Source organism: Mustela nivalis (genome assembly GCF_964662115.1).
Source record: "Mustela nivalis genome assembly, chromosome: 10".
In the NCBI taxonomy this organism is placed as follows: domain Eukaryota; kingdom Metazoa; phylum Chordata; class Mammalia; order Carnivora; family Mustelidae; genus Mustela; species Mustela nivalis.
The window spans coordinates 10728955-10741970 of NC_139029.1; the positions used below are offsets into that span (position 1 = coordinate 10728955).

The following is a 13016-nucleotide window of genomic DNA, read 5'->3' on the forward strand; positions in this document are numbered from 1 at the left end:
AAGTGGTTTCAGCCCCCTACCCTCATGGTGCCTGTCTCCTCCCAGGCCCCCACGCAGCTGGGCAGACTCCTGTCATCAGTCCCCAACTGACACTTCCAGAATGGGAGCCAACTGAGTGTGCCCTTGAATCCAGGCAGAAGGATACCTTAAGTGCCAGAGGCAGAGTTCAACTAGCAAACCAAGGAATTCAAGTCCAAAAGGGAGATTAAACAATGAGACAATTCTGACCTGATTTATGGCAGCAGCTGCTGCTTACTGCTCTGGAGAGGCAAAAGCCTCAGAGGTTCTCACGCTGACATCTAAAAGATAACCCAGACAACCAGAGACACGCATAATCCTCAGCAGGGACATGCTTGTAGCAATTTACACAGCGAACCTAGCCCTTTCCTTCCCCGAGCCTCTATTTTCTTCCAAGGTTCATTATAAATAGTAGCCACCATCTACTGAGCACTCACCATGCGCCAGACACTGTGCCTAGTGCTTTCATACACAACCTCAGCTAATCCTCATGATCCTTTAAGACAGAAACAACTGTATTTACAGATGAGGAAACTCACGTCCAAGGTTAAGCAGAAAGAAGGGGAAGGCAGGATTAGAACACAAGCCTCTGGGGCTTCAGGCTTGTGTTTCTAACCATTTGCCGTGCTGTTTCAAGATCCAGGGGCCCTGTGTCCTCCTTTTTGCTTAAGAGGCCAGCGATGATGTGGTTGTTGCTGTCCTGGTCCCTGGGGCCCTCCTCCAAGCTCAGGCCCTCTCTTGAGTCTCCACCACAGGGCGGTGCCTGAGACTCTGAAATGCCAAGTCCTTCGAGCATGACTAAGAGTTGCCTCTTATTCAATGGGAGCTGTCCCCAGGGAAGGGCAGCTCCCCACCTCTACGCCCAAACACAACCTTCCTAGAGTGGTTAAGGGCAGGTTTTCCAACTACCTTGCTTCCAATTTCCATCTCCAATCTCAACAGCTTCCATGACAGTTCCGTTTCTTTCTTCTTTTCTACTAATAAAACAGTTAAGACAATTCTGTCCATTTTGTTTTATTTGTTAAATCGCTAAAAAGTCATCAGGGAAAACCTTAACAAAAAAATGAAATTGACAGATTTAAATACCAATGAAGTCCACTTTTCATTCCTACACTGTTATGTGCCTAAAATGACCATCTCAGGGTAAGCCATCTGGGACCCCTGAGTTGTATGGGAAACATCACTCACAGCACCAGCTTCGCCAGGGCACGACCGGGGTGCGCTGACATGAACCCTGGTTGGTGGGAAGGGAGCAGAGCGAGGACAGAGAGCAAGGGTGGAGCCAAGGCCAAAGGGCTGCTCTCATAGGACAATGAACACAGTGAGAGGGAGCCACTTACTGGTGACCATGCAGAACATGCCTTCTGCAGTTCGTGGGGAGGCTGCACAGGACGCAGGCCTCAAAGTTCGGCTTCCTTGCCCCTGGGTGTGTTCAGATCCTCCCCACTGACTTGTGCGCTGGTAAGAGAGCAGAGACAACGCAAAGCAGAGCACATCACCATGCCAGGATCACCACAACGACAAGGACAGACAGGACAAACCCACAGGAACATCACTTTTAAGGGGAAGCAAAGAAGCAAAGCAGAGGGAAACCCAGAGAGAGAAAGTTAGAGGAAAGGAAGTATCCCTCTGTTCTCCATCAGCTGGTGGCTTTCTGTTCTCCAACGTCAAGACTTCTCAAGTTGGTTTTCTTTTGTTGTCCTCTTCTTTTCTTTATTTTAGAGAGTTCCAACACAGTTCCTGGGATAGTTCGTGGTTTTAGCTCTTGATATAAAACTCGAAGATTAAAATTAGATCAATCTGCAGAGGGTTGGGAGGAGAGGAAGGCCAGTATTACCTTACAACTAAATGTAAGCTTGTTTCGACACCTAGTTTGTGCTCCTAAAATACAGAAGTGTGTGCGGGGGGTGTGTGTAAAGGGGTGGTTGCGCAGCCCACCACCCATGAAATGTGAACGGAAATACAGAAGCCTCTCTACTGCCCGGCCTGCAAGGTGAGAAAACAGAAGCCCTGTCCAAGAGGCAAGGAAGACACCGAGACTCTCACAGGAGGTCCACGAGGGGGCCAGGGAAGTCCATGTGACATGGGGCTCTCAAAGGCACACTTGCAGGAGTGGAAGGGGTTAAAGCTTCAAGTAAGAAACACCATGTATTTTAAATACTTCAACACTGACAAATATTTGCTAATTTAGGTGCTCGTGAAGGCCAAGGAAACTGTCTCATTTTTCTCAGTGAATCGTTAAGACAAAATTGGCATCCTGTCCAAACCAGAGTCGTGGTTAAATGTGCCCTCATGGAAGCAGCCAGGGTGTTGGGGAATGCTCTCCACGGGGGGGACACCTGAAGTTCCCCTGCACACGCGGCTTCACGGGGCCCTGAGGACACAACCACCCTGTGTGGAGATGCTCTCCTAAGCTATCTGGCCACAGTGCCCAAGAGCCACCAAGGCCACCACCACCAGGTGCAGATGAAGGAGATGTTCCTAAGGAGCTGTCAAAATACAGCGCGCTTCTGAGCAGTCTGGGTGCCACGGAGCTCCAAGGAGCCAGCGACCTTCCAAGAGAGTCATCACCTCCGCTGCCTGCATGTTTGGGGAAGACAGAGGGAACCCACGAGCCAACAGCTGGCTGAGGAAGGCCACAGGACTAAGGGAATGGTCACAAAGCTGAGATTCCGAACTCTCAGGCTTCCAAATACTTTATATTTAAACAGGAACTGAGTTTGGGGACGCTGTCCATGCACAGATGCAATGTCATAAACACGGTTCGGTAATAGCAATAAAGTAATACCTAATCTTACAGGCTAGGCTTTCTCTTGCGAATAAGGACCCCACATGATCTAACAGTCTTTGCTGAAGAAGAACCGGCAATAGCCCAGGAGCAAGGTGTCCAGCAGGCAAAGTGCTGAGCTAGGAGTAGGTGGATACTACAGTAAATAGGCACATGGCAGTTCGTCATCTAAGGGAACAGTCTCTGGAACACAGACCTCTCCCTGTGAGCTGGCCTTTTCCTGGGCTTGGCACCAGGGGGGCTTTCCCACCAAGACCACATTGTAAAAGCTAATGGCTACGGGAAAGAATTCAACATGATGTCATAGGAGAAAACACACTTATCAGACAGATTGCTAAGGGCTGGCCTAAAGCCAGGACCCAGGGCCAGCTGTAGCAGGCTTGTGCTTGGGAAATGCTAACAGGAAAAAAGGGGAGTGTGAAAGATGGGAAATGCAGTGTTCTGAAATTCAAATCCTAAAGGCAAAGTAAAAATCTTTCCACTGATGAGAAATCACCAAAAATTAAAGTGGGGCCATCTGACTTACTCTAACATCTCCTAGGTCCAGGCCATGGTTTATAGACTGGTAATTTGTAACTTCCTGTATCAACCAAAGGAATGCTCTAGTTGGTTGCACATTATCTCAGGAACCGTATGACATAAAAACCCAACTCTTATTTGGGTCACATGTGAAGGAGACAGTCACAAAGGAGGGGCTGTTCCCAAGGTGTGCCCTGCCTCAGAGAGGCTAAGCACCTGACACTCAACCCAACCACTAGTCAACAGCCACGCAGAAAAATGCATGTCACACCAAGAGGCGAAATTATTTCTAGAAGGAACTACTACTGGGATTCTCTTCCAGGATCAATTTCCACATTGTATAAATAATAATGGGTGTGCCTAACGCGCTTTGGAAGTAAAAAGAAGCCCAAAGGGAAATAACAGTATTCTTGACACTTCAAGGATTTCTCATGCTATTGGCATCTTGGAATTCCCTACCAGGTCCCTCCGTGATACCAGAGAACAGGATCCAGAAATATCTCTAAGAGATTTCCCTGGGCACCTTAGCTCTGTAAAAGAAACAGAAAGTGGGAACACTTTCAGGGCTTGCTTTTTAAAAAAAAAAAAAAAAAAAAAAAAAAAAAAATCCACATATGCCAAAAAAAAAAAAAAAAAGGGAAAGGCAGCTTCTGAGGATCAAGTCTTAAGGGAACAAATGTGGTTTTTGGCAGCTTGCAATCAAATACGATTGTCAGAAAGTTCCGAAAGCAGACACCAATATGTTTTCTGAGACAGAGAGGGAGTGTGCTCCAGACCAGTGGACACTAGGCGACAGGCGTCTCTGCCTTAACACTGCCCCATGGTGATCCTGGGACACACACGTGCAACGGAATTCCTGGCTGGGTAACTTTCCTCGGTCACAAGGACAGAACAGGGCCAGGCAGAGGGCATGACCGCAAAGAGACATTTGCACAGGTTCTGTGTGGTTTTAAAAGGAAGGGAGGAAGAGTGCTCTACAGGCTCCTTTCACCCTGCCAGCTCCGGGAGCTCGTGGATCGGGAGGCTCCACATGTGCACCTTACACACGCTCTTTCTTTCTCTAACTCCAAGAAGGCCACATAAAAATTTACGGGGGCTCTTCAGTTGTTCTAGTTAAGTTCTGACATTAGTCTGTTCCCTAAATTCTTGGTCTAGTTACCAGCAAAGTAGAAAAAGGCAGCACAGCCTCTGCTAAAACACAGCAACAAATTTATCTGAACCAGGACGGAGATCTCTCCCTCTTTGTAAACAGAGTTGGCTATATAATATATATTTATATATTTATATATAATTCTTTTCTTAATGGAGTTTTGATCCCAGCCTGGAGTGAGTGAGGTTGGGAATTGGGGTTTTGGTTTATGGGAGTAATTCTGTCCTTTGTTTTCCCAATTCGCAGTCCAAATGCTTGCACGCTGGAAAATTAAAAGCCACAGAAAGGGGAGGGGGTTTAGAACACATTATCTCTTTGCTCGCACAAAGTACAAGGCGTTTGTTTTTGGATAGTACTTCACATTCTGTTTCTTGTCCATGAGTCCTCCAAATATGATGAGTTCACCCCTGCCTTGGACCACTGTATGGAGGCTGGTTTCAGGAGGTCCGACCACAGAACTGCTATTAAATACTTTCCATTTGACCCGCCCCTTCTCCTTGGTGTCTTTAATGTCTAGTACGTACATCTGCATGGGCTTGCAGTTCATACTCTGGTACAAAGGTTTGCCAACATTTAGGGATTGTGGAGGGTGGTGGCCCAGACGGCGGGCAATGGGAGGTAAGGAATGTCCGTCTCCTTGGGCAGGCCCTGGGCGGGGAATGGGAACTGTTTCTCCACTGCTCAGGTTCTGGTTCCCAGGAGAGCCTGGAGAAGACCCCAGAGGAGGACTTAGCACTGCGGAGGCTGAGGGGCCTTTGGATGACATTGCTTTGATGGCTTCTAGGCTCCGACGCAGGGCACCTGGGGAGACAGCTCCTGCAAGGGCACTGGCCACGTGTGGAGGGGTGTGCACACCATTCGTCTGCTCAGGAGGGTGTCTCATGCTTCCCCCAACTGTCCTGTTGTCCACACCATCCATATGATTGCTACTCGAAGCAGGTTTTAGATCCCAATTCAGATCTATTGATCCTAACCTCAGATCTTTCTGATCTGGTAGCGACCCTCGTCGGGGAGCCAAAGAAAGTCCCATTTTGAGGTCACACCCTTCAGTGGTAGACGGAGTGCCAGGAGATAGGGCCTGCACAGGGCTGTCCAAGGAAGAGCCACCTAGAGCTGCTGTCCCTGGAGACAAACTCCCGCCGTTGAGGATGGGAGAGCCATCCCCTCTGGCTGGGGAAAGGCTCCCTTCCCGGGAACTTGAGGGGGTCTGCCTTTGAGCTCTGGGCCTCAGTGTTCCCCAGCGGCCGTTAACACAAGGGGCTTCATCCATACTCCTTACTGGAGACTGTGAGCGGTACTCTCGGGTTTCAGGAACCAGGGCTGGAGGAGTGGCACTGATCGGCGATGGGCGGGAGTTCAAACTGGGGCTCAGTGGGGCTCTCCCACTAGGAGCCTGGCTGAAGACCACCACACACTGCCCCACCTGGAAGACAAAAGACCTATGTTCAGTTCTGATCATTCATTTAAGCCTCAAACATTTTATTATGAGCACCTGGGCAGGCCAGGCATTATACAGGTACCAGAGATACAGAGATGAAAATAATGCAGCCTGCCTTTCAGGCCAGAAGGGGAGACAGACATGGGAACAACCCATGGCTGAAGCATGACAAGTGCCATCATGAGAGGTGTGTGTGCAGGACAGGGATAGGGTGAAGGAGGAATCAATTTTTGTTTGGGGACCCTGAGGAAAGGTTCACAGACAGAGAGATACTTAAAGCTGGCACTTAAAGGATCAGTGGGGGGGGGGCACCTTGCTGACTCGATCAGTGGAGTGTTCAACTCTTGATCTTGGTGTCAGGAGTTCGAGTCCCACATTCAGCGTAGAGTACATAAATAAATAAATAAACTTGGGGCACCCAGGTGGCTAAGTCAGTTAAGCGTCTGCCTTCGGCTCAGGTCATGATCCCACGGTCCTGGAATTGAGCCCTGAAGCAGGCTCTCTACTCAGTGGGAAGCCTGCTTCTCCCTCTCCCTCTGCCCTCCCTACCCTGACCGCCAATACCCAGCTCATGCTCATGCATGTTCTCTCAAATAAATATACTTAGAAAAAGGAAAAAAAGGATCAGTGGGGCCCACACAGGTTTCCCATCTAGAAGTTCACATATGAGCAATGCCCAAAGAACAATGGTTAATGTCCACTTCTTTTGTGACATCAAAGTGTTTTTTATTTCCACACAAATCTGCTTAGAAATCTGACAAGCCAATTAGGCTTTACAATTAGGGCCCTTCTCTCACTGGCCTATCAGTGCCCTGCTTACCCGACAAGCTGGGTGGCACCACAGTTCTGGGGCCCCATGGTCTTCATTTTCTACCTTGAGTGGCTGCCAGGCCCAGGGGCCCGAGTGCATGTGCAATAACCAAGCATCCTTGAAGAGCTAGAAGAGAAGGACCAACAAGAGGACTCAGGTGAGGTACGCTACACAACACATACACATCACAGGAATCCCAAAGCTGTGCCGTCTGGTCTAGAGGGTGTGTGGGCTCTTCAGAAGAAGAGCAACATTTGTGGGGCACTTGGGTGGCTCAGTGGTTAAGCATCTGCCTTCGGCTCAGGTCATGATCCTGGGTTCCTGGGACTGAGCTCCATATGGGGCTCCTGCTCAGCGGGAAGCCTGCTTCTCCCTCTCCCACTCCCCCTGCTTGTGTTCTTTCTCTCACTATGCCTCTGTCAAATAAATAAATACAATCTTTTAAAAACAAACAAGTAATTAAAAAAAAAAAAAAGAATACAGCCACATTTGTGGCCGCTCTTTCACTCGTGCCCTCATCATGCTCTCCTTTATTCACAAACTACGGCTGGACCGGAACATGGAATTGTGCTGTAACCCATGAATCAATTTTAAGTGGTTCTCAATTTTGCCTGTGTGTGTGTTGGTGGGGAGAGGTAGATAATACATATTCACAACTTTCTCAATCTGCATTCTTCAATAAACTCCATGTAAATTTTGGCAGTTATCAGACTGTTGTTCTTCCCCACCCCTCCTTGAAAAAATGGTAGCAGCAAACCATACAGCCTAAAGAGGAAGCACGAGTAGGAAGAATATAGATAGAGGTATGAATATTTAAGAGACGAATGTCTTTGATTTAAAGCACCTCTCACCCCACCAAAGAAAGAAAGAGGAAAGGAAGAAGAGAGAAGAGAAGAGAAGAGAAGAGAAGAGAAGAGAAGAGAAGAGAAGAGAAGAGAAGAGAAGAGAAGGGAAGGGAAGGGAAGGGAGGGGAAGGGAAGGGAAGGGAAGGGAAGGGAAGGGAAGGGAAGGAAAGGAAGGGAAAGGAAAAAGAAAGCAGAGTTCGGCCAGAAAATACCATGGTTATATACCCAAAGTGAAAAAGGTATTCCTTCAATAAAAAGGACACCATGCTCACAAGGTGAGACAGGGAAGCAAGTTCTGAGCCCTTAGCAGCATGTGCTTTGGAAAGCCACACCAGCAATACTCACAGCATTGGGACCGCCACACCCTCCAAGGATTAAGATAGTTGCATCATCTATGACAATCTGGGGAGAGGAAGACATTTAAAATAAACCAACAAAGACACAGGCACAGGTATCTGACCTCCTATGCGTCAGTGGAATATGAAAACAGCCTACCCAGAACCCGAATCAGAGTATTCTAGTCACTATAAGTTCTCCACTCTCCCCAGACCATGTCAATTCCGATCCTTGTGAACAAATTACTGATGATTAGCCTGAATGGATATAATTTTTGTTGATCAAACATTAATGTGAGTGTACATAAAATGCAGGGTTCTCTTGAGAAATGAAACAGCAAAGTAAATGCTTTGGAGAGAGGATAATATAAAGCCACTAAAAATAAATACAACCCATTAGAAGTTGAAAAATAAATACCAGCAAAAAAAGAATGACAAAGTCTCTTTGGCTTATGCACGTGGGCAGCTTACCTGACTCCCTCCTCCCTCTCCCATCCCAACTGGAAGATGCTACAGTGTTTGCTGAATAGTTATTTTAATTCCTGAGCACCTGAGATTGGCCACCTCGAGGATGAGGACTGGGGCCGGAGATGTTCGGCTTCGACCACGCCCACTGCTCAAGGTCAAGGACCCAGACATCGTTGCTCCTATAAGATAAGGACATAAGGTTGAAAGAGTTGGGAGCTCCCAGGGACCACAGAGCTGATATAAATGAAGTTACATTTATATTTTATTTATTTTTTAAATTATTATTATTATTATTTTTTTTTTTTTAAAGATTTTATTTATTTATTTGACAGAGAGAGATCACCAGTAGACAGAGAGGCAGGCAGAGAGAGGAAGGGAAGCAAGCTCTCTGCTGAGCAGAGAGCCAGATGCGGGACTCGATCCCAGGACCCTGAGATCATGACCCCGGCCGAAGGCAGCGGCTTAACCCACTGAGCCACCGAGGCGCCCTAAATTATTATTTTTAAGTAAGCTCAATGCCGGACGTGGGGACTGAACTCATGACCCTGAGATCAAGAGTTGTATGCTCTACCAACTAAACCAGCCAGGTGTCCCTGGAAGTTACATTTATAAAGATGCCCAGCAAAGTGCCATGGCCATAGCATTTTAAACTATAGTTTTCTTCCCCTTCTTTCCCTGGAACCCATCTCAAGACCTTCAAACCTTTGCTCTTCCCATGGACCCATAAGGCCTCTTTAGAGTTATGTCTGCAGCCACATACTAGTACCTGCAGTAAGAGTGAACCAGCGACAGTAGGAAACAGCTACTGACCAGGAGATAGCCGTTCAAAAGCAAAACCACAAGAAAGAGAGAAAACTGATGCAAATGGTAACTCTACCATTGTCCAGGAGATAAAGATTTATTGATTCTGGCTACAAAAGTAATTTCACCATGGCTCATGAGATCTGCAGTTTTATCAAGGACAAACTGGCATCTCCAACCCCCAAGGGGCCGGTATGGCCAGGAGAGACTACTGGAAGGCAATCTCTATTTTACCGTCACATCACTAAGGTCATTGACTCATAAAGAGGAAAACAGGAATAAGAACTCTAAGCCCTAAACTTTCTCATCTGGGGGGCAGCTCACAGTCTCTCCATAAATGTTTTGAAACAGGAAGATGGGGAATACCTTGTCTAACAGAGAATAGAATTGGATCTTGAATGTTTTCACTTCTGACAGCTAATCGACTTCCCTCTCCTGACCATTAACGCAGCTACCACCAACTCAGATAAAGAGTGATTCAGACAGAATGCTCTGGTTCTTGACTCTGGCCTGAGCTGGCCAGCTGTGGCCAGAGGTGGTAAGGACAGAAGGCAGGGAGCACAGCCTCACAGAAGTGCACTGGACCTGAGAGTTTTCTTGCTCCTACCCACTCTATCAACCATCTCAAATGAACCATTTCAACTTGTCCTGTCAATCTACCTGTCTTCTCTAAAGCCCAAAAGGGCACAAGCTGGGTAATAAAGGAGAGAAAGTAAAAGGACTTTTTGCTTCTTAGATGGTAGCCTTCTGTAGGCACAGGGAGAAACAGACAAGGTGGAGGCTACATCAGAATTTGATCCCACTCAATGAACCACATACCAAATAAAAAGATTCTACATGGCTCTAATTTTATGGAGAAGTTTTTCATCCTACTGCTCTGTGATTCAGGGATCAAAAATGAGAATGCTAGGAAGCAACAACTGGTTGGATCAAAATCCTGCTGAGAATACTGACCTGACTAGTTCACTCTTCTGACCTGTTATTCCCAGGAGTATTTACCTTCAGGCTGACAGGCAGCAAGCCAAATATACTTACATTTGCCGGGATCCTAAGGAGCCACCAAAGACAATCATTTTATCATCTATCACACAGGAGGAATGGCCAGCCATGGGAGGTGGCCCATGGGTTGTCACAATGCAGTTCCACCTAATATAAAAAGAGAGGAGAAGCCAAGAAGTAAGCACCACCTGTATTGAGTCTTAAGTATTTAAGGTGGAAACAGTAAGTGGGTATCCACTTAAATGACAATCCTATCACCTTCAGTAGAGATACTGTTAGCATAGTAAGTGGAAGATGGCAGAAGGTATGAGGACTTTCCCACAAACGTGCTAAAGCTATGCTCACTTTTAAGTTCTCAGTGTGTAAGGCTTAGAGGTGGAGTGGACAGATGACCAGAGACGCCATCATGGCTCCCTGGCTGTTTCAGCCTAATGTGCTGGGCACCACCTTCCACTTCTTTCTATAGTCCTGATCAGCTGCAGCTGCCAAGAGCCCCGTACTAAGTAGACCATTACAAGGAAAAAGGAAAAAAAGTCAGGAATCAGTTGGAGACACAGCAGGGAACAAAGGATCATCTGGATCCACAGCACACCTGAGAAATGAGCCGCCAAAACTGAAGACATCCCCCGACCCCCGCCATTCTCCAAATGGCACATTTATTTTTCTAGGAAGAGGAATAAACCTCTTCTACTTTTTCTCTTTGGAAGAGAGGATCTTAGCTTTAGTTTAGTTTTTTTAATTCTTTTTTTTCTTCTTTTTCACCTTTTTAAAAAAAACGTTTTTAATGTAAGCAATACACTCAACATACGACTTGAACTCACAACCTGATCAGGAGTCGCATGCCCCACTGACTGGACCAGCCAGGCATCCCTAGCTTTAGGTTTTAGGGGGCCCTGTAAACTCTCCATAACTGTCAGCACATCTGTGCATATGTGAATTTACTTCCTGGAACAGAGTCCAGAGCTTTTACCAAATTCTCAAAAGAGATTCCTGGACACAAAAAATGGAAGCTGTCCATTCATTTGAAATCTTTTATTCCAGACTGAAAGGATCTTATCTTTATGGCTTACCAGTTTTTAGAGGGTGAGTAAGTGTGTATTTCATCAAAGAATCTCTCTGGTTGGTGTAGGGGATATGGGCTCGGCCGCGTCCAGCCACCAAATAGTACCAGCAGGTCCTTGTACACAACCAGAGTTGCTCCAGCTTTAGGGGAAGGATAGGATCCTAGGAAAGGTAAATAACATGGTGGTTAGGATTCAGGGTCTCACAAGTCATAGGTAGGTTGTCTGTAGGTCACCTTTACCTGAAAGAATCACAAAAGTGGAACGAATAACTATAAAACATAAGGGAAGGGAGAGAACAAAACTGGTTTGCAGATCTGACAGAAAACCATCACCAATTTATACATCTTTTCTTTTCTTCTTCTTTTTTTTTAGTATAGTTGACACCCAATGTTATATTAGTTTCGGCTGTACAACATAGTGATTCCACAAGTTTATACATGATGCTAAATCCACCACAAGTGTGCCACCATCTGTTGCCATACATCGCTATTATAATACCACTGATTCCCAATTTATAAATTGTTTATAATTAAAACAGGGAAACCTGAGTTAGAGGAAAGTTACTTATTTTGCTTATCTGAAATTAGGGATGAAGAACACCTATCTCATAAAACTGTTTTGAGTATTAAACAATTCATCTGAGAGGCACCTGGGTGGCTCAGTCAGTTAAGCACCTGCCTTTGGCAGGGTCCTGGGTGTTGAGCCCCACCTGGGGCTCCCTACTCAGCAGGGAGCTTGCTTCACCCTCTTCCCTTCTGCATGTGTTTTCTTTCTCTCTCAAATAAATAAACAAATAATCGTTAAAAAAATAAAATAAAAAATAAATAATACACCCAAAACACATACACAGTGCTTGGCAGACAGCAGGTGCTCAATAAATGTTGATTCGCTCGCCCATCCTTTTAATCAGTTTAGTAGACCCTACACAGCAAACAATGTAAGGAAATCTAGGGAGTACTAGGGAGTACGCATACAGGCTAGTACCTGGATGCAACGTAGTAACAGCTGCTGTCTGAGAACCTGGGTAAAAGAGGAGGCACCCTGGAGTTCTCCTTTGTGCTGAGCCACATGTTAGCATGGAGACCTCTAGGCCTCTAGCTGTGGGCCTCCCCAACACAAATAGGGGCAGAATTTCATGCTCAGTATGAAGGCATTCCAGTGGAGCTGCAGGCCTGATACCAGCAGTGGCTACTAAGGCCCTCCAGGCTAGACTTCTGAGCTGTGTTGACCAAATCTTGAAACAAAAGAAATTTGGCTTATGCTAGAAAACCTGAGGGATAATAAATGTCACATAGAAGCAGGGTTTCTCAGAGCCTATTCTGTCTTTTAAATAACAGTTGCTATTTCTCCCAGCCTCTTACTCTATGTGCCGCCTTTAGTTTACTAAAGATCAAAGAAATTTGTCTCAATGTCCAGGTGTCAATTAATAAATACTGTAATATTTAAGAAAAAGAAATTGTTAACGCTGCAGGATTCATTTTAAAAAATCTTTTTTTTTTTAAAGATTTATTTGAGAGAGAGAGAGATTGAGAGAATGAGTGGGAGGAGGGGCAGAGGGAGAATCAGAGTTCCTGCACAGCAGGGAGCCCAAGGTAGGACTCCATCCCAGGGTCCTGGGATCATGACCTGAGCTGAAGCCAGATGCTTAGTTGAGTCACCCAGGCGCCCTAAAAAAAATCTTAAGCAGAAAGAATCCCGACACTATATTAAGCTAATAGCAGCTGAGGTGCTCCCATTCAGGCAGAGATCTGGGCCTTCCACTTCAGCAAGGGATTTTGGG

The 13016-nt window shown here is 46.2% G+C and overlaps 1 protein-coding gene across 1 annotated transcript in view; it reads right to left on the reverse strand.

Moving 5' to 3' along the window:
- Positions 1 to 1016: 1016 nt before the first annotated feature.
- The window catches only part of FBXO42 (F-box protein 42), a 105155-nt gene continuing 93155 nt past the window's right edge, over positions 1017 to 13016 (reverse strand). Inside the window, exons 5-10 of the mRNA XM_082685520.1 lie at positions 11243 to 11396; positions 10209 to 10319; positions 8455 to 8551; positions 7915 to 7971; positions 6734 to 6850; positions 1017 to 5898 (exon numbers count right to left, since the gene is read on the reverse strand). Of these exons, the coding sequence (XP_082541646.1) occupies positions 4783 to 5898; positions 6734 to 6850; positions 7915 to 7971; positions 8455 to 8551; positions 10209 to 10319; positions 11243 to 11396 (1652 nt within the window). The 3' untranslated portion in view covers positions 1017 to 4782. The remainder of the gene's footprint in view (positions 5899 to 6733; positions 6851 to 7914; positions 7972 to 8454; positions 8552 to 10208; positions 10320 to 11242; positions 11397 to 13016) is intronic.